Here is a 20,053-nt window from a genome sequence, read left to right as displayed (position 1 = left end):
GGTGGGGGGTAATAGGATCCTATATAAGAAAAAGACCCCAAAATTGGGACTGTCCCTATAAAATCGGACGATCTGGTCACCCTAGCACACGCCTAGGGAGTGGCAGGGACCCACACATGTGAAACGGAGCTCATTAATAACCGATCAACAGCATATATGACGCAATGTACATAATATATAATTTTATTATTTATATAGTTATGGAAAGTAAATAATACATGGAAGAAATGAAAAGTTTTTTTTTTTTTTTAGTCATCCCTGCCGGGACCCCGCCAAAAATGTTCAAATTGGGCCCCGCACTTCCTAAAGCTGGCCCTGTCTGGCTGGCCTGTAAATCGTGGGGTGGGGGCTAGTACGAAGAGGAGGGTTATCAGTTGTCCATGGCCACTGGTGGCAGGACAAGAAGTAACGGGGGCTTAATCTGCAGCGGGGGTGTGGGAGGGGGTTAGGTTAGATCTAAGATAAAACTTTTTTTAACGTTAAGGGAAGTTGAACTGTGCAACAGGCGTCCAAGGGCGGTCCTGGTGTCCCTGCCATTGGAGGTTTTTAAGACCAGGTTGCACAAGCACCTGTCAGGGGTGGCCTAGGCTAACTCAGTCCTGCCTCAGCGTTAAGGGGCTGGACTTGAGGACGTCTCAAGGTCCCCTAAAGCCCTGCATTTCCATGATACAAAAGGGATGACGAGAGGCTGGGTAGGGCTCATGTGAACTCTGTGTCACAGAACTGTGTTTGTCCATGAGATCAGCATGGTAGAGGTTTATGTCTGTGACATCAATTGTTTTCCACTATGGCCATCTTCATCTTCAGTTAATATTCTTCTGAGATTAGAATTTATACAGAATAGGATTAATCCTCAAACCAAGCCTGTGACTGACTACCTGGAGCCATTATGATGTGTTTATCATGAGTCCAAGTTACTTCAACAACTGTATAACTCTGTTTCCTTCAGCTCTCTCTGTACAGCACCCTGACCAGCAAAATTATCCAGGAAGAAATAGGAGTCAATTTCCTTCTTCCTTAAAGCCATTGTTAATACATGATCCAGTAAGACAATGGTTCTCAATCAGGCATACATGTCTCCCTGGGGTACACAGAGATTTTCCAGGGGGTACATCAACTCATCTAGATATTTGCCTAGTTTTACAACAGGCTACATAAAAAGCACTAGCAAAGTCAGTACAAGCTAAAATTTAATTCAATGACTTATTTATACTGCTCTATATACTGTACACTGAAATATAAGTACAATATTTACATTCCATGGTAAAATGAGAAAGTAAGCAATTTTTTCAATAATATTGTGCTGTGACACGTTTGTATTTTTATGTCTGATTTTGTAAGAAAGTACTTTTCAAGTGAGGTGAAACTTGTAGGTACACAAGACAAATCTGACTCCTGAAAGGGGGATAGTAGTTTGGAAAGATTGAGAGCCACTGCTGTAAGAGACCCTGGGAGTATATGTCAGATCAAATAATAATCAGTATTTGGGGTGGGGGAATACAACCTACCATCTATATGTAACTGGGAATATTGAAAGTACGCCTCCTTTAGGCACTTGTTTAGATGTCTCAGATGGAGCCCTGTTTGTTCCTGGTCCTCAAAATAGAATGAGGACCAACTGTTGATGTGGAATTGGTTGTAGTGCTCTGAAGTACTACCAAATTCCTGGCCATGAAAAATGCATCACGGACCGTGAAATCTGGTCTTTTATGTGATTTTACCCTCTACTATACAGATTTCATGGGGGAGACCAGCATTTCTCAAATTGGGGGTCCTGACCCAAAAGGGAGTTGCAAGATTATTTTAGGGGGGGTCACAGTATTGCCACCCTTACTTCTGTATTGCCTTCAGAGTTGGGTGGTCAGAGAGCGGCAGCTGTTGGCCAGGCACCCAGCTCTAAAGGCAGCACCCCACCAGCAGCAGCGCAGAAGTAAGGATGGCATGCTACCTTATTGCTACCCTTACTTCAGTGCTGCTGCCTTCAGAACTGGGCAGCCAGAGAGTGGTGGCTGCTGACTGAGGGCCCAGCTCTGCAGGTAGCAACCTAGAAGTAAGGGTGACAATACCATACCATGCTACCCTTACTTCTGGCAGCGGTTCTGCCTTTAGAACTGGGCTCCCAGCCAGCAGCCGCTGCTCTCCAGGTGCCCAGCTCTGAAGGCAGCGCCACCAGCAGCAGCAGCACAGAAGTACCGCAACCCCCCTACAACTTTGTGACTCCTCCCCAATAAATCCTTTTTGGGTCAGGACCTCTACTACACTGTGAAATTTCAGATTTAAATAGGTGAAATCATGAAATTTATGATTTTTAAAATCCTATGACCATGCAATTGACCAAAATGGCCCATGAAATTGGTAGGAATCTATAGATGATGGATGGTTTCATTCATGTCCACACATTTCTATGGCCTGCTTGAGATAAGGAAGAAACAAAATTGTGGCTTTGATTCTTGCACCACTACAGAGTATATCCAGTGTCCTCATTTTGACCAAAGCCATAAGAAGCCATTCCAAACTGAAAAAGTGTGGCACAAATTTGGGGGGGGCAGGTCTAACTTGAGACAGGGCTTGTTGGGAGTCATGCAGATTGGTCTGAGACAACTCAGGACAACTGCTGACTTTGCCTCAGCACCTTGGATTTGTTCAAGCTATGACTTGCAAAGTGGTATTCTCTTTCATACTGCAGAGGCTGTTTCAACTTGCCAAATGACCTGCATTCCTTTCTATAGCATCTGGCAGGAGCCAGGATTGTACATCTGGTTTTGTGATGATTCTGAATAGCTCCACTTTCCATAAAGTTTCCCACTGTAGCGCTAAGACAGTTTAGGAACTGATTTGCCTGAGTTGTCTGATCTCAGTAACTAGACCCTGTATATCTGCATTAAAGAGATAGGACCCCATATATTTTTCAGGGAGAAGCTGTTTGGCTATGGGATTTTTTAAATTGTAGATGACCTTGTGATACTGTCCACCCATGTTAGCTATTCTTGTGACTGCACATTGTGTGTCAAATAACATTTAATACTTCTATTTGTTTTTATTGATTGTCATTATTACAGGGCTCATGCTGACAGATTTCATACTCAGGGGAGGGAGATGAGGTGACACCTGCTTCAATGTGGCTGCCTGTAAAAGGCCTGTTTAGTGAAGAAGCCACTCTTTCAGGTAAAAAAGAAAATCCTGTTTGAAACACTGAGTCCCTGACAACCAGGGAAGATAGCCATGTTTATCTTTAGTCGTGACACCGCTGGGGCAGCAGATAAAACCAGAAGGAACTTCAAGGAGAGCCAGTGACAGACAGGTCAGGTTCTGCCGCCAAGCTGCCCCCCATGCTAAAATACCTGTTGTAATTGATCTGTGGATCTTAGCATGATAAAGAGGAGTGACTAGGACTAAATGGCAGGTCAGGGTATGCTACCAATTATGTACATATATTATAACATTTATACAGTATTGCTGCCACACAATGATGTCCTCAGTGATGCCCAGGTCTTTTTCCTGAATTGTTACAGTTAACTTAGAACACAATAAGTGTATGGATTTAACTTACTTTTCAATGTTTATTACCTTGCATTTGTCATCAGTGAATTTCATATGGGATCATGCATCCGACGAAGTGGGTATTCACCCACGAAAGCTTATGCTCCAATACGTCTGTTAGTCTATAAGGTGCCACAGGACTCTTCGTCGCTTTTTACAGATTCAGACTAACATGGTTACCCCCTGATATGGGATCATGTTAGCCACTCACTAGCTAGAGTTGGGCCCTCTGAAGTTCCTTGGTCTTTTCTAGTTTTGATTATAATGAGTAAGATAGATAAATTTATTCTGCATAGTTGTTAAATATCAAATGTGACCCGTGTGCTAATGTGAAAATGTGTGGTGGCGGATTGTCTGTGTTGGATGGGGATGGGCGACGTTTGGGGTAAATTTCAAAACTAGCCTATTTAAATTATTTTATTCTAGGACAAGTTAGCAACTATTTTATGCGAAACATTTCCTAGACAATTCAACTATCCACTGAGCGGTATTTGAAATTTAAAAGCTAAATTTAATTTATTAAAGTGGGAAATAGACAGACTGTAGTTCTGCTTTAAGGGAAAAGTACAGTAAGGGAAATACAGCCTTAACTATGGAGCCACTTCTGACAGTTCAATAATACAACAGAAACTGGGCTGTATTCCGTGTAGCACTAATAAGGCTAATTAGAGAACATATACGGGGGTCCCTCACCTTCACCACCAAACATCCCTTTAAGAAAAAGTCAGACAAGTTATATTCTATAGCCTTTATTAATCACACTGGGAAGCTTAGCATTTAAACCAACTAGGGATATTTTTTCTTCAAGATATGAAATGAGACTTTAGTTGGTAGAATATAATCCTATACAATCTGTTTAGGTTGCTATAGTAAAGGAAAAAAAAGATTTATTAATTTTGTTAAACAAGTTTGCCATACTACTGCACTTTTATAAAGGAAGGGAAAAAAAACCCTAGATTCTTTATGAATACAAATGAATAGCATAAGACTTAAAAGTATGTTATAGGGAATTCTGATCAGTTTGGACCCAGTCCTTCAAGGCTGACATGGAAACTGAAGGTGCTCAGCACCTTCTGGGATAGACCATTTATATATCCACTCACTGGTGTAAAAGTAACATTCAGAGATGAAAGAGAATTATTTCATGTACTATTAAAAAATTAATTCAGCCTAGAAGCAACATAATGTATTTTTTAAAATTCAGATGTTCTCAATATTTGAAAAACAAACAAACAAACAAACTTCATACGTCCTATAGAGTTGAAGTAGTTAAAGCATATTATCTCTTACAATACCTGGTATACATTTTCTGCATAAAAATATAAAATAAAAATAAAACTGTATATATATTTAATGCATCAATTTTTTTGAATACTATTGTGAAAGATACAGAAGAATAAGGCACAAAAAGTAAGTAAAATACAAAAACACTCATGAATGTTATTGGATTATTTTAAACGGAACATAGCAAAATTCAGGTAGCTCTGAATATGCATATTTCTTGCAACAGGAATATGTTTTCTATATTTCTATTACAACTTTTAAGTCTGATATACAAAGATTAATTATGTAAGAATTATCTATTAAAGGCACTACACTTTTGCAGTGGTTGTACTTAGAAGTTTGACTTTCTTCAGAGACATTTAAAATAAGGCTTCATAATGACTACTTGGATCTGAATCTAAAAATGAATAGTTCCATAAAAAGTGATGCTACAGTCATTTAAAGACTTACAAACATGCTTAATTCTGTGCACGAGTATTACCATTAACTTCAACGGCACTATTTGTGTACAGAAAGCTAGGCTTGTCTGTTAAGTCCTTGCAGGATATGCACAAGCAGATCTTATGTCTGCACAGAATCCCACAGATATCAGTGGGCACAAGGCAGATCCAACTGCAGTACCAGAGCCATAAGAGTTTAACATGAATTTGTATCTACAGTTTACTATGCAAGTACAATCTACATATCAACAAATATGTATACATGTAAATATCAAATACAGAATTGAAGATATATTTTGTTTTTGCTAGTAATGAGGTTTATATAAAATGTAGAGGGTTTTTAGATGCATGTTTTGCGGGAGATAAGAGGAAAGTACTTTAGTATGAAGCTAGTCATGCATCAAGGAAACTCATTTTCTTTGATTATGTATTGCTGATTGCAGCCTCAAAGAAAAATAAAATAAAAGTCAAGTAACATCTGTAATATTTTCTCTTTTTGCACAGGAAGATGAGATTAGAAGGAAGCTTTACTTCCTCCCTAAAGTTTCAGCTAGTTTCTTCAATCTTTTCTTCAGCTCCAAAGGAAACTTCTCATAGCATTTCTTGCAGACAGGCTTCATATCAAATTCAACAAATTTGTTCCTACAAATGATATAAAAGGAAAAATATCTTTAGTGAAAGAGATTTCAAAGAGTATTTGAAGCATGCCATATTGACATAGTACAGGCAGCAAAATAATGCTTTTTCAGTATTTTGCTCAATATATACATGGAGCTAAGATTATAAATGATATAGCAAGACAGCAAATGTAGATGTATACTTGAATCTATTTTTTTAGGATACATACAATTATATTTGTTATTAGCAGTAACCAGCTTTGTCACTGGGTGCCAACATTCAGGAAGGAAAACCCAAATTCAGGAGAGACTTTTTATTTTTATTTTTTTAACCGTGGCAGGTTAAGTACAGGTGAATTTGCTAAAGGTGACAGATTTGAGTTTTGAAAGATTGAGATGGCCAGTCATTGCACATATAGTCAATATTTATGCGAAAGAGACATGAAAGTAAATAGCGGAAGTGAAAGAAACAACTGTACAGGAAAACAGAAACAAAAATAGAGAACTTTTGGATACTAAGGAAAATTGTTTTATGCAATACTGTATGTTGTGCAACCACTGAATTGTAAACCTAACAGTAAAGATACACACTATATTTTCAGAAGTCTGTGGACACCAGCGTTATGGACCTACAGATATCTGATGTGGGTGTAGGCAAGGACTTTTATTTAGAAGATGCTATGAATTTCCATACTGGATCAGAGCAGTGGCCATATATAATTATCCTGTCTCTGACAGTTGCCAGTACTAGCTGCTTCAGAGGAAAATGGAAAAAACCCTTACAGATGGCAGTTATGAGCCAGTTTGCCCATGAGACAGGAAGTGCCACTGTATCTACAAAACACAAATTGCTATCAAATGCACAATAAACAAACAAAAACCAGAAAAATAAAATGCCATTTAATTTCTTTCAATTGTAGTAATCTCGAGTTACTTAAAACAATACATACTAAATTTTCAGATGGAAATATAATTTTCAAGTTGACGGTGTCTGATATTTTAACAAGTCTTTTCAATAACTAAACAATAAAAAACTCTTCTGTTTATCAATCCATATTGGACATGATTTTCTGATCTCCAATGGGATTCCCTGAGCTGTTAATTTAAATGTCACTTTGCAGCAATATGATGGATTATAACAGGAGACCCAGTCCAATGTGAATTATAAAATTTATTTAAAAAAAATCAAAAACCTTCTCACTATAAAGAACTTTTGGAGAACTCCAAAAAACAAAATATAAACTCTTTATAAACTGTAAGAAACAAGTCAATTACTATTCAAAGGGCATCTTGACAGAGTTTGCAAAAAACGGTTACCCACCTTTTTGTAACAGTTGTTCTTCGAGATGTGTTGCTCATGTCCATTCCATTATAGGTGTGTACACGCACACGTGTGCAGCCATCGGAAACTTTTGCTTTAGTGGTACCCGTAGGGCCGGCTGGACACCCTCTGGAGTGCCGCACGCATGGCATGGTGTATCAGGCGCCGTCGGTTCCTTCTTGCCGACAACTCCAACAGAGGGGCAGGAGGGTGGGTAATGGAATGAACATGAGCAACACATCTTGAAGAACAACCGTTACAAAAAGGTGGGGGTAACCATTTTTTCTTTGTTGAGTGCTTGCTTATGTCGATTCCATTGTAGGTGACTTATAGGCAGAATCCCAGGAGGTGGGCTTGAAGTTCACAATCTTGCAGATTGTAGTACTGCTCTGCCAAAACGAGCATCAGCCTGAGCCTGCTGGATCAGCGCATAGTGCAAGGCAAATGTGTGGATGGACGACCAGGTTGCGGCATGGCAAATTTCCTGGTTCGGCACCGGAGTGAGGAAGGCCGCCGCCCGAGTGGAGTGGACCATCACAATCGGTGGCGGAGGCACATTCACCAGCTCATAGCAGTAGCAGATACAAGCTGTGATCCAGGACAAGATCCTCCGGGTGGACACTGGAAAACCCTTCATTTGGTCTGCGACAGCAACAAACAGCTGCGGAGACTTACAGAATCGCTTCATTCTATGTTGAAGGCCAGAGCTCCCCTAATGTCCAAGGTGTGCAGCCTGCGTTCCTCATCCCTCGCATGAGGCTTAGGGCAAAGGACTGGAAGATATATGTCCTGACTTGCGTGGATCTGAGAGACGACCTTGGGCAGAAAGGCCAGGTGCAGACGCAGCTGGACTTGTCCTTATAGAAGATCGTATATGTAGAAGCTTGGACGTGAGCGCCCTGATCTCAGACACCCTACGGGATGAAGTTATAGCGACCAAAAAGGAGACATTCCAGGATAACAGCAGAAGGGAGCAGGAAGCCAGGAGCTCAAAGGGGGGCCCTGTGAGCCTGGAGAGCACAAGGTTCGGGTCCCAAGGAGGGACCGGGTCTCGGACATGCGGGTAAAGGCACTCCAGACCTTTCAGAAACCGGGCTGTCATGGGATGGGCAAAGACCGACCTGCCTTGAAACGGAGGGTGGAAAGTCGAAATGGCCGCCAGGTGCACCTTGATCGAGGACAGCAACAGGTCCTGGAGCTTCAGGTGTAGTAAATAGTCCAGGATATCCTGCAGGTGGGCCTCTTCCAACCCAGATATGGCAATCCGTGGCTCAACACGTGAACTGATTCCATTTCAATACATAGGTAGCCCTAGTGGGGGGCTTCCTGCTACTCAGCAAGACTTGCTGGACACTGGCAGAACACTGCTGCTCCTCCCTGCAGAAACCACGCCGTCAGGTGCAGGACCACCATGTTCGGGTGTAGCAGATTGCCATGGTTGTGGGACAGTAGATCTGGCCGAAGAGGCAGCTGTAACAGGGTGGCTGCTGAAAGGCTCAGGAGCATGGCAAAGCAGTGCTGAGAGGTCATGCCGGGGCTATGAGGATGACTGAAGCTTTGTCTTGCTTCACCTTGAGCAGGACCTTGTGGATCAGCGGCACCGGCAGAAAGGCGTACATGAGTGCTCCCGACCATGGGATCAGGAAGACGTCTGACAGGAAGCCCTTGTCCCTGCCCGGCAGAGAACAGAACTGTGGCACTTCCTGTTCTGTCTGGACGTGAAAAGATGCAGCTGGGGCGTCCCCCACCGTCGGAAGATCAGGTTGACCACCTCCGAATTGAGCGGCCATTCATTGTGAGACAAGAAACTCCTGCTTAGGCGATCCGCCAGGATGTTCTTGGTACCGGGCAGGTGGGCGGCCACCAAGTGAACGTCCTGCTGCTCACAAAAGTCCCAAAGGCTGAGCGCTTCCTGAAAGAGGGCCGAAGACCTGGCGCCACTCTGCCTGTTCATGTAGTACATTGCGGCAGTATTGTCTGTCAGGACCTGCACCACCTTGCCTTCCAGGTGGGGCAGGAAAGCTTGGCATGCCAGGTGAACCGCTCTGAGTTCCCTGACATTGATATGAAGGGCTAGGTCGTGTTGCAGCCAACAGCCCCCCAGACCAGGTCTGACGCATCTGAGACCACGGTGAGCAAGTGTGACAGGGTTACGAAAGGGACTCCCCGCAGCGCCAACTTGGGATCCTGCTACCAGTTGAGCGGTGAGAGGACATGACTCAGCACTGTGACCACTCGGTCCAGGGGGTGCCTGCTGGGAATGTAGATTGAGGCCAGCTACATTTGTAGGGGCCTCAGATGAAGCCAGGCATGGCTTACGACGTAGGTGCATGTGGCCCATCAGTTGCAGGCACGTGTGGGTCGTGGTGAGCGGTTGGCTCTGTATGTGGGTGATCAGGTTTGACATGGCTTGAAAACGCGCTTCTGGCAGGAATGCCCTGGCCCGCCTGGAGTCGAGAACTGCACAGATGAACTCTATGCGTTGAACCAGTGCTAATGTGGATTTTTCTGTGTTTATTAGGAGACCCAAGTCGCTGCAGATGGAGCGCACAAGATCGAGGCTCCTCTGGACCTCCTCTGAAGACCTGCGCTTGTTGAGCCGGTTGTCGAGATATGGGACGATCTGAACCCCTCGACACCTCAGGTAAGCCACCACCAACGCCATGCATTTCGTGAAGACCCTGAGGGCTGAGGACAGGCCAAAGCGCAGCGTCATAAACTGGAAGTGGCGCCCTGCCACTATAAAGGAAACGTCTGTGCCCCGGGAAGATAGAGACATGAAAGTAAGCGTCTTTTAAGTCGAGAGCAGCGTACCAGACCCCCGGACCCAGAGAAGGGATGATGGAAGCCAGGGATACCATGTGGAACTTCAACAAAGACTTGTTAAGGCCCTGTAGGTCCAGGATGGCTCTGAGCCTCCCATTTGCCTTTGGGATTAGGAAGTAGCGGGAGTAGAATCCTCTTCCTTGCATATCCCGAGGAAGCTCCTCCACAGCCCCCAGGCGTAGGAGGTTCTCAACCTCCTGAATAAGGAGCTTGTGTGTGTGTGTGTGTACACGCAGAACATGGGGCGGCCAAAAATTGCAGGGTGTAGCCCCAAGCCACTATGTCCAGGACCCAACGGTCTGAGATAACCCGCAACCAGGCCGAGTGGTCAGAGAAAAGGCGGTCAAGGAAAGGGCAGGAAGGATCCGGGCAGTTGGCTAGTGCGTCGCTCCCAAGCACACTGGTGTTTTGCCAGACCAGGCTGCACAGGAGATCGGGATGATGAAGGGCAGCGGCGGTTGAACCCAGTGTCCCTTTTCCTTCTAGGTCCCTGCTGAGGCTGCCACTGCCTAGGAGGTGGGGAGGCCGGAATGGCTGCCTAGACGACTGAGGCGTGTGCATCCCCAGGAGCGGAGAGTCGCCTTTGTGTCCTGTAAGTCATGCAGACGCGCATCTGTTTGATCAGAAAACAGGCTGACACCGTCAAATGGAAGGTCCTGGAGCTGCGTGCATGATCACCGCTGAGGTGACCACTCAGGCAGCTGAATCGGCAGCATCCTAGGCCATCTGGAGAGAGGACCGAGCAGCCGCGGTCCCTTCCTCGACCAGGGTGGCGAATTCCTGGGCCGCTTCCTTGGACATGAACTTTAGGAGAGAGCCCCACAAGTTAAAATTGTAGCGGCCCAAGAGGGCATGGTGATTTGCCACCCGAAACTGGAGCCTAGCCATAGAAAAAAATCTTTCGGCCAAGTCAGTCCAGTCTTTTCGCCTCTTTATTCTTAGGGGTAGAACTGGAGTCGGAGGCGGGTCCTTTCTGGGGGAGGAACCCCCCCATGGCCGAACCCTTCAACGGGTCTGGAGTGGGCGTAAGGTGCGAACAAAGTCCCTTGCCCGGAGTGGGCGTAAGGTGCGAACAGAGTCCCTTGCCCGGTCTTGGCTGGTGCCGTCTTCTTAGGCTTCTTTTTTGGCACTGGTGACGGGGATCGGTGCTGGGAGGACCCCAGTGCCGGAGGTGTGCTACACTCCGAAGTTGAAGCGCTAGATGCCAGTTCGGGCCACACTGGCTCCGAAGCTGAACGCAGGGCACCCTGCATCTGGAGGGCCCTGAGGCAGATGTCGTGCTCCTTCTGAGTCTGTGGATGAAAGTACTGGCACATATGATAGTGCTCCTTTATATGGGTTTCCCAGAGGCACTGTAAACAGCTCTTCTGTGGGTCACTAACAGGCATAGGCCTGTTACAGGATGAGCAGGGCTTGAAACCTGGAGATCGGGGCATGCCCTCCGCGGGTGAAGTTCCCGCTTGGACACTATCTAACTAAACACTTAACGGGTACTTAACTACTAACTAACAATGCTTAATACTATTTACAGAGAAGCACAAGGCTAAGCAGATGAAGAAAAACCACTGACCACTTGCGAAGCAAGGGACAGAGGCACTCCGATTAACCACCATGGGCGGTAAGAAGGAACTGAGAAGGCGCAGGGCTGGCGGCACTCCAGAGGGCACCACAGCTGGCCCTACAGGTACCGCTAAGGCAAAAGTCTCCAACGGCTGCGCACACGGGCGCGCGCACACCTACCATGGAATGGACATTAGCAAGCACTCAAAGAAGAATATGTGGATTTGCATACACCCATCCCTGCTACTGAATTATGGTTATATGTCTAATTGAGTGCTGTTGTGATAAATAATTTAAAAATGGAGCAAAATGTTAATGTTAGTGAAAAACTAACTAATGTTAATGTTAGTAAAACAAGAAAATGTACTCTGCATACAATATTGTTTTCAGGGACTGACATTTTATATTAGCTTAAAAACTATTTTGTGGGATGTTAAAATGGAAGCACAAGGCATTTACTAAAAGTGGAATTTCAAAACTATCAGGTTTTCACAGCTAGCTTCTAAATCTGCATTCCCCAAGTTTTCTAAGCATAATCCTGCATTTGAGCATGCAGATAGGCAGGTGGACAGCTAACTATTCAGCCTGCATGCACACAAATGCCTACTGGCATATGTAATTAACTATATGCACAAAAGATATGAAATTTGGGAATCTGGAATGAAATCAGAGCTATACGGTAGTCTAAAACAGTCTGTTCAGCAAGGTACGGATTTTTCTCCGAGAAGTCCAAAATTTATGAATTTTGCTGTTTAAGAAACCTTGCAAGCTCAATTTCAAGAGCACAATGGCCTAAACTTAACATATTAAAATGTAGTGTTCAAAATTTCAAATCATAGATATGTGGAAATTAATAGTTGTTCTATCTTTGATTATCACAAACACATGCAGAAAACCAAAAGAAAAATACATGTCCTAAACACTGACCAAAGAAGAAAGGAGCAGAGATGGTGATAGGAGGAAAAGAAAAGTTTACAAACAGACTGGCTTTTTCTTTTTCAGCTTGTCTTTATCCTTTGCGTCTCGCTCCCGTTTGGCAAGTCGACGTTTAAATTCTTCTGGCATTTTCTCATAACAGTGTTTGCAGACAGGTTTTAGATCAATTTCAACAAACTTATCCCTTTAGATAAGACACAGAGGAAACAGTGGAAAGAACAGGAAAAGATTTAAGAATAAGTCATAGCTGAAAGAAGAATTGAACACAAAGCAAAAATAGATTTTAAAGTAGTAAATGGAGCAACAGGAACGAATACCTATATCATTTACAAGAAGTTGTCTATAAAGGTTATATACCATTACAGTTAAACTATGACTATAACAGCTGTGCTTGAAAGGTGACTATTGATCTGTTCTGAAGAGATCACAACTGTTTTCCATCTTCTTAAACTATCTGATAAACTTACTTGAGAGTTAACTTAGTGTTGCAAGTGGAACAAGCGAAACAGTTCACACACCATGCCTTATTCAGAGCAGAGACAACTAGGGGGAGGGGGAAAAAGACAATATTAGCAGTGTAATAAACAAAGGCATTTGTTAAAAACTTCTGAAATTTACACATTCATAAGACGTACAGGAAAAGGTGATTATTTTTAAACCTATTTCTCAATTAGGGATAAAATTAGGCTCCATAATAATGAAAATGAAGTGAGGGTAAGGAGACACACATACACATATACTGTAGGTAAGTGCTGTGTAGGAGGCATAGATGCCTCTAAATTACTTCAGTGTTTAAGCTGATGCTTAACATTTAGTTCTACTCTTTGTTTTGCGATAGCTCTGCTCTGGAAGAGCTCCATTTTGATCTTGAATCAAAGTTGCCTTTCTTTCCCCCTTTGTTTATGTCAATCTCTACTTCCTCTTCCTTTGTATCTCTTTCCATCCTGCTTTCTTTACATAGGGTTGCTGAGAATTAAGAAAGCATGCTTTATTAGGAAAAAACGAAACTAAACTTAGAGAAATGAAACATAGAGCCTTTGTTAGCAAGGAATGATTCATGGGAGGAGAAGTTCCTCTAATATTTGCAGATATGATAGAGATGAGTGAAATATTGTGAGGGAAGTCCTTCAAGTCCCGGGGCATTTGCCAGCAAACTGGTCAAGCACTGTTCTAACCAGTTTTGACAAAGGTGAATACCTAAAACTCAGTGATGTCAGATATGTAGGCCTGTTTATTGTAAGATATAAAAGAGGGAAGGGAATAGGTGGGACTACGTGCTAGTGCCTGCTTGTTTAGCTGAAGCCAGCCAATATGGGTTTGAGCATCCCGGGCCTAATCCTGTTGTAAGTATCCGATCAATACTTACGATTGATAGCTATTATATGGATACATGCTTAAAGTAACCATATAAAAGCCAATTTGGTCTTTGGATTAATAAAGAAATCTTTGGCTGAAATCTGGTGTTGGTCCATTTGAACATTCAAATAAAGATCCTAACACTTTCTTCCTCTTCCCTTGCCAAAAAATGGTCTATTTCCTTTTCTTAGTTCAGGTCAACACGTGCAGCTCCACGATAAAAATCCACCCAAGGTTGTCTACTAGGATTGCCAACTGTTTAATCACACAAACCCCAACACCTTTGCCCCGCCCCTTTCTCGAGGCCCCTCCCCACTCACTCCATTCCCCCCCTCCCTCTTTCGCTTGCTCTCCCCCACCTCACTCACTTTCACTGGACTGGGGCAAGGGGTTGAGGTATGGACTCTGGGCTGGGGCAGAGGGGTTTGGCTAAGCCTGGGGCTGAGGTGCAGGAGGGAGTGCGGGCTCTGGGAGGGAGTTTGGGTGCAGGAGGGGGGTCGGGGCTGGGGTGCAGGAGGGGGTGAGGGGAGCAGGTTCTGGCCAGGCAGCACAGCGGGGCTAAGGCAGGCTCCCTGCCTGCCCTCGCCCTGTGCTGCTCCCAGAAGCAGCCGACACGTCCTCTGCAGCCGTGGGGGAGGGAGGCAGAGAGCTCCAAGTGCTGCCCATGCCAGCAAATGCCACCCCCACAGCTCCCATTGGCCGCAGTTCTCAGCCAATGGGAGCTGCAGAGTCAGCGCTCGGGGAGGAGACAGCGCACAGAGACCCCAGGGCCCTCCCCCTTAGGGGTCGTAGGAACATGATGGCCACTTTTAGGAGCGATGCAGGGCCAGGGCAGGCAGGGAGCCCGCCTTAGCCCCACTGCGCCACTGGACTTTTAGCGCCAAAATCTCCCAGTTTGGCTGCAGTAGCCTCTGGGAGATAGCGTCTAATTCCAGGAGACTCCCGGTGAAACCGGGAGGGTTGGCAACCCAACTGCCTACTATGAATGAAACTGACTATTGCCAGACAGCTGTAGTCATGTTCAATTATAGTAGCTGTCACCCTTGGTCAAGCACTTCTCTCCAACTTCTGGGTGCTAGTTGTCCAATAAGTGTCATTTTGGAGAAAGGTACTCTGCTGTTTGTCAGAACCATCCTAATCAGATAGATAATTGATGTATTGCTCTATAGATCAGGGGTTCTCGCAACAAATTTTTTGATGGCCTCAGAGTGCGGCCACTAACTCTTGCTGGTGGCCGCACTGACACTTTTTCCTAAAATTATTTATTTTTCCTAAAGTTAATAAAGTAATATGCACATATATACATCCAAATCGTAATTTATTTATGTAAGGTTTTGGGTTTTTTTTGCAGACTCAATAATAAAAATCATGCACAGTTATCTCTATTCTTTACTAGACCTAACAGAATAAAAACACAAATAATGTGCTTTGCACATTCTTGTCTTTTTTATTATTATTTCTTTTGCTTTTTTGGTAAAAGTGGCTGTCTGTATAACAATTCTGAAGTAAATTTAAAAATGCTTTGATATAATAGAAGTCCAAATAACAATGAAAAACACATCTGGGTGGCTTGGGTCTGGGGAGGGGAGGCACGGGGCTCCTCCGGGCAGGTGGGGGGGCTCGGGGCTTCAGCCAGCCAGGGGCTCCTCCAGGAAAGTGGGGGGGGGAGGGGAGGGAAGAAGGTCTTAGGGCCTCCCCTCCCACCCACCTCCTCACCCTGCTGCTGGCTCACCGCTCGCCTCCTCACTCCTCTGCCAGGTCCCCCCCACCTGCTTGCCTCACCACTCACCTTCTCACCCCCTCCTTGCTGCCACATCTTGCTCCTTATGCGTTGTGTCCCACCTGTGTCTCCAGAAAGGCAGTGCATGCAGGAGCAGCAGGGACAAAGGGGAGGGGCTGATGCTTCCCCCCACTGTCCAGGAAACTGCTGTGGCTGCAGGGAAACCCCCTGCTGGCCGCATTTGAGAAACAATGCCATAGATGATCCCTCTGAGGCAGACAACCATATAGATCCTGCTATCGTTAACTGGCTGCCTGACATGTTCACCCCCTCTCTCTCTCTTTGGTAGAATAATGCTGGACACACTTATTATTTGTGACTGCAATGTTTTGTTTGAATGTGTATGGAGGAATGAAAGAATAAATTTAAAACAATGATTAAAAATTACATCGAGGGCAATGAAATGGCGTACTACAATTTGCTCAGTTTGGCGACCAGAACATACAGTATGAGGCAGCCAGATTACATGTACCTAGTTATCATACAAAGCTGAAGTTACCTGTTTCACTAGATTTTTATTTGGTTTTGGAGGATTTTAATGCAGGTGAGCAGAATATTTCCTTCAAGAAGACTCCTAAATTGTAGTTTTATAGGTAGAGTGTAGTCTTGAAACATCATTTGAATCTAGAACTCATCCTTTTGTGTCATGATTATAATCCATGATGTCCTTTTGAAGTGTCTGGGCCTTATGTCACTTGATTACTGGTTTTGGTTTAGCTGGTGCTATTACTGATACAGGGTATTGGTTCAGATAGGTGTTGTAAGGTAGGTATAACTTTTGTGTTGCCTCATATTAAATTATCTGCTTTCTCTACCATCCTGTCCCACTTGGTTGTCAACAGCCACACTCCAGATTAATGGTCACCTGGATTGTCTTTATAGATGCATTGTTTTGCTGAATGCTAATCCTTTGGCAGTGTTTGTGACAGCCTCACTTCTACAGACTTAAGGCCAGATTTTTTTTTAATAAGATATGTAGGTGCCTAGAGATGCAGATAGCAACCTACTGGGATTTCAAAGCTCCTAGCTGCCTAATTTGCATTAAAATCATGGAAATTAGGTGTCTATGAGTTTTTAAAAATCCCACTAGGCACCTGCCTCTTTAGGCACCTAAATATCTTTAAAATCAGGCCCTTAGGCCCTAATTCTGTAATGAGGTGCATGCATGTGGATTATTGCACTTGCATTGAGGTCTATTAAAGTCAGTGGGGCTCCACACAGGTAAAGGAAGCTGCCTGTGTAAAACTCACTAAGGGATTGGGGCCTTGCCATTTTACACTCTTATTTCACTCACAGAAACTCTGAAGAATTTAGAAAAAGGCATTATGGGAATCAGCATTTCAAAAGGGATTCAACACCAGTCTTCCCTTTCCCTGGTGCCTCTTTTAGTAAGTGCTTCCTACTGAAGTGACATAAAAAAAATGCAATTTAAGAAATGCTTACCATCTCCTTCAATCACACGATTACAGTGGAAACAAACGTCACCAAACAGCTGTGGTTAGGGGGAAAATACAAATTTTTAACTTTAAAAATTTATCGTGGATAGAATTTTAGAAACAAAATAATTGCAGCTCAGCATATGGACATAGCAACTTTTCTAACAAACTCAGTAAGATTAAAGGAATGCATACTGTCAAATTACTTAATTCTTTTTTTTAAAGTCACCTTTCCATTCCCATTACAAATAAGATCCTTCATTATTAAAGATGAAAAATAATGTTTAATTTTTTTCCTCTACTAATTATGTTTTGTTTCCTTTTTGCATTTCTTTCATCTTGGAAAATTAAGCTAGACAGTTTCACTTTGGTATATCACTTGTTTCTAGTCAATCTGAACTTTCAGGTTCTAGAACAATGCCTTGCTGTTTCTGTTGCATAGTTTCAATTTTTATGTACACACCCATCCACCCTCCCATTCTACTTTTGGCCCAAATTTTACCTAACATCTGTAGTGCTTTGGCATTTATCATTTACAGCTGTACTATCAATATTTCAAACATCAAACCTTCAAAACTGAATATTCAGGAATCTGTAATTAATACATGCCATAGAACTATGGAGCTTATTACCCACTTTTTATGTGCCAAAAGGTGTGTGCGTGTGATACTTTGCAGTTTGCTCATGTTTAAAATAGTTGCAACAAGTTTATTTTAATAGTTAACAGAATACACACACAAAAATCTTTTATTTATTCATCCAGATGTTTCAACTATACTCCTCACTGTGGTATCTGAGTGACTATAAAAAAGGGATCTGTAGGGAAAAGGAACATTGACTATAATCCATGTGTGAAAATAAAAGTAGTCACTAGGTGGTGTTCTCTGACAAATGCATTTGGTGTTTGTAGTCTTAGATGGAGAAAAAGTGAGTCAAGCTGGGTTACACAGTCTATCTTCATGTAAAGTCCTATTATCATGCGGTAGCAGCTGTAAGGAAAGCCACTCTATTAACTAAGGCCTAGTGTTAAACCCTAGACAGTGAGTGACAAATTTTCCTTAGATTCTTGGAAAAGTTGGGTGTCATTAGTAGCATTGAACAGGTGCACTGACCTTGCAGTTCACAGCCAATAGTCCTACAGTCATTAGTAATTATGAATTTGAAGGCAGAGTATATACTGAATGTTTTGTTAAGTCCTTAACAGTTTTCTATTGAAATACTTGAACCATTTGCAGAAAAATGTTAAAATGTTTAAGGAATTACAATACTTCAGACACTACTTTTCAAGACATAGATGGTTGTCAGAAGGCAAAACTAGTTCCTTAGTGTTAATATTTTTCTCTCTGACAAATATAAGTGAGTTGATGAATCATGAATTTATTAATGGCTAAGATACAAAATTCAACCTTACCTGATTGTAATGGGTTTCACAATATGCCAAGCCCTTCCTCTCATAGTGACGATGACCAAGAAATGGCTTTTCACACTTTGCACAAACAAAATGCTGCAAAGAAAATGATATGAATTGTCTCTGGATTGGTTGAGTTAATGGCATTTCTTTGGAAACAGATACACAAACCTCAGGACTGAGCATTATTGAAGGATAGTCTGCTTGTAATTAAAATTAAAAACAACACTTTTATTATTTTTAGATTTAAAACATAAAAAAAACAAAATATTGCTCATTTTAAAGTCTTATATTTTAAAGAAAATAGACTAAAGAAAAAAATAAACTGAAGAAAAGGTTTTGGATTCATTATTAGTTGATAAATTGCATTGATATCGTGGAAAATTCTTAAACTAACTTAAAGAAACTTTATTGTTACGCTTCTTGTTTGACAGTCACAATAACCTGGTCAATGGTGGTGTGTTTTTTATTTATTTATTTAAAGATATCTGAGGAGGAAGGATAATCTTGTGATTAAGGGAGCGAGACTAAGCAGGTTTGGATTCCATTTATAACCCTGCGCCTTTGGGAGTCACTTAATTTCTTTTTGCCTCAATTCTCCCATCCATAAGATGGGCATAATAATACTTGCCTGCCTCACCGGAATGTGGTGTAAGGATAAATTTATTGATTGAGATTTTCAAAGCAGTTTAAAGGATTTAGCTACATATATTCCATTAAATTTAATGAAAGATGTATGGCTAAATCTCCTGCACTTCTTTGAAACGCTCAACAGTTGTTTGTGAAATGCTTTATGATTTTCAAATAGAAGGTGTCATAAATGGCAAAGTAGTATTATGGAACTCTGTAACAGAATCATAGAAATGTAGGACTGGAAGGGACCTCAACAGGTCATCTAGTCTAGTCCCTTGCACTAAGACAGAACTAATTATCTTTAGACCATCCCTAACAGGTGTTTGTCTAATCTGTTCTTAAAAACCTTCAATGATAGAGATTCCACAACCTCCCTAGGTAATTTGTTTCAGTGCTTAACTACTCTTACAATTAAGAAGATTTTCCTAATGTCTAAACCAATGGTCTTCAACCTTTTTTCATTTGCAGACCCCTAAAAAATTTCAAATGACAGTGCGGCCCCCTTTCGAAATACAACCTGTTGTCTGCAGACCCCTACCAAAGAAGTCTTAGACTGAAAACTGACTGAACAGAATTCAAATATAAACGTTGCATGTGCTCGGCACAGCATTTGACGCAGCGTGAGAAAGGATTTGCTAAACTGTGGGTTTCTATGGTAATGACAATACTTCTGGGTTTTGACCTGTAGGTGGGGGTAGTCACATATTTTTGATTGATGAGAAAAATTGAATGCTTTTTCTGGGATCTAAAACTTTATTTTCATAGTCCTTTCACGGACCCTTTAGACCAGGGGGTTCACAAACTGGGGGTCATGATGCCTCAGTGGGTTGCAAGGTTATTATGTGGGGTCACGAGCTGTCAGCCTCCACCCCCATATCCCACTTCGCCTCCAGCATTTATAATAGTGTTAAATATA

At 42.8% G+C, this 20,053-nt stretch overlaps 1 protein-coding gene across 7 annotated transcripts in view; it reads right to left on the bottom strand.

The window, feature by feature from the left end:
- Positions 1-4,276: 4,276 nt before the first annotated feature.
- The window catches only part of LIMS1 (LIM zinc finger domain containing 1), a 127,687-nt gene continuing 111,910 nt past the window's right edge, over positions 4,277-20,053 (bottom strand). For 4 of the 7 annotated variants that reach the window (XM_034758074.1, XM_034758072.1, XM_034758069.1 and 1 more), the window contains 5 exons: positions 18,508-18,600; positions 17,104-17,152; positions 12,992-13,067; positions 12,516-12,708; positions 5,819-5,906 (listed from right to left, as the gene is read on the bottom strand). In XM_034758074.1, the coding sequence (XP_034613965.1) occupies positions 12,561-12,708; positions 12,992-13,067; positions 17,104-17,152; positions 18,508-18,600 (366 nt within the window). In that variant the 3' untranslated portion in view covers positions 5,819-5,906; positions 12,516-12,560. Of the gene's footprint in view, positions 5,907-12,514; positions 12,709-12,991; positions 13,068-17,103; positions 17,153-18,507; positions 18,601-20,053 lie in introns of those variants that run through there. The other 3 variants (XM_034758073.1, XM_034758071.1, XM_034758070.1) reach the window with 2 other exon arrangements.

The sequence above is a fragment of the Trachemys scripta genome, chromosome 1, assembly GCF_013100865.1.
Source record: "Trachemys scripta elegans isolate TJP31775 chromosome 1, CAS_Tse_1.0, whole genome shotgun sequence".
NCBI classification, from domain to species: Eukaryota; Metazoa; Chordata; order Testudines; family Emydidae; genus Trachemys; species Trachemys scripta.
Note: the sequence above shows the minus strand (reverse complement) of the source record. Positions and strands in the feature narration are given on the sequence as shown.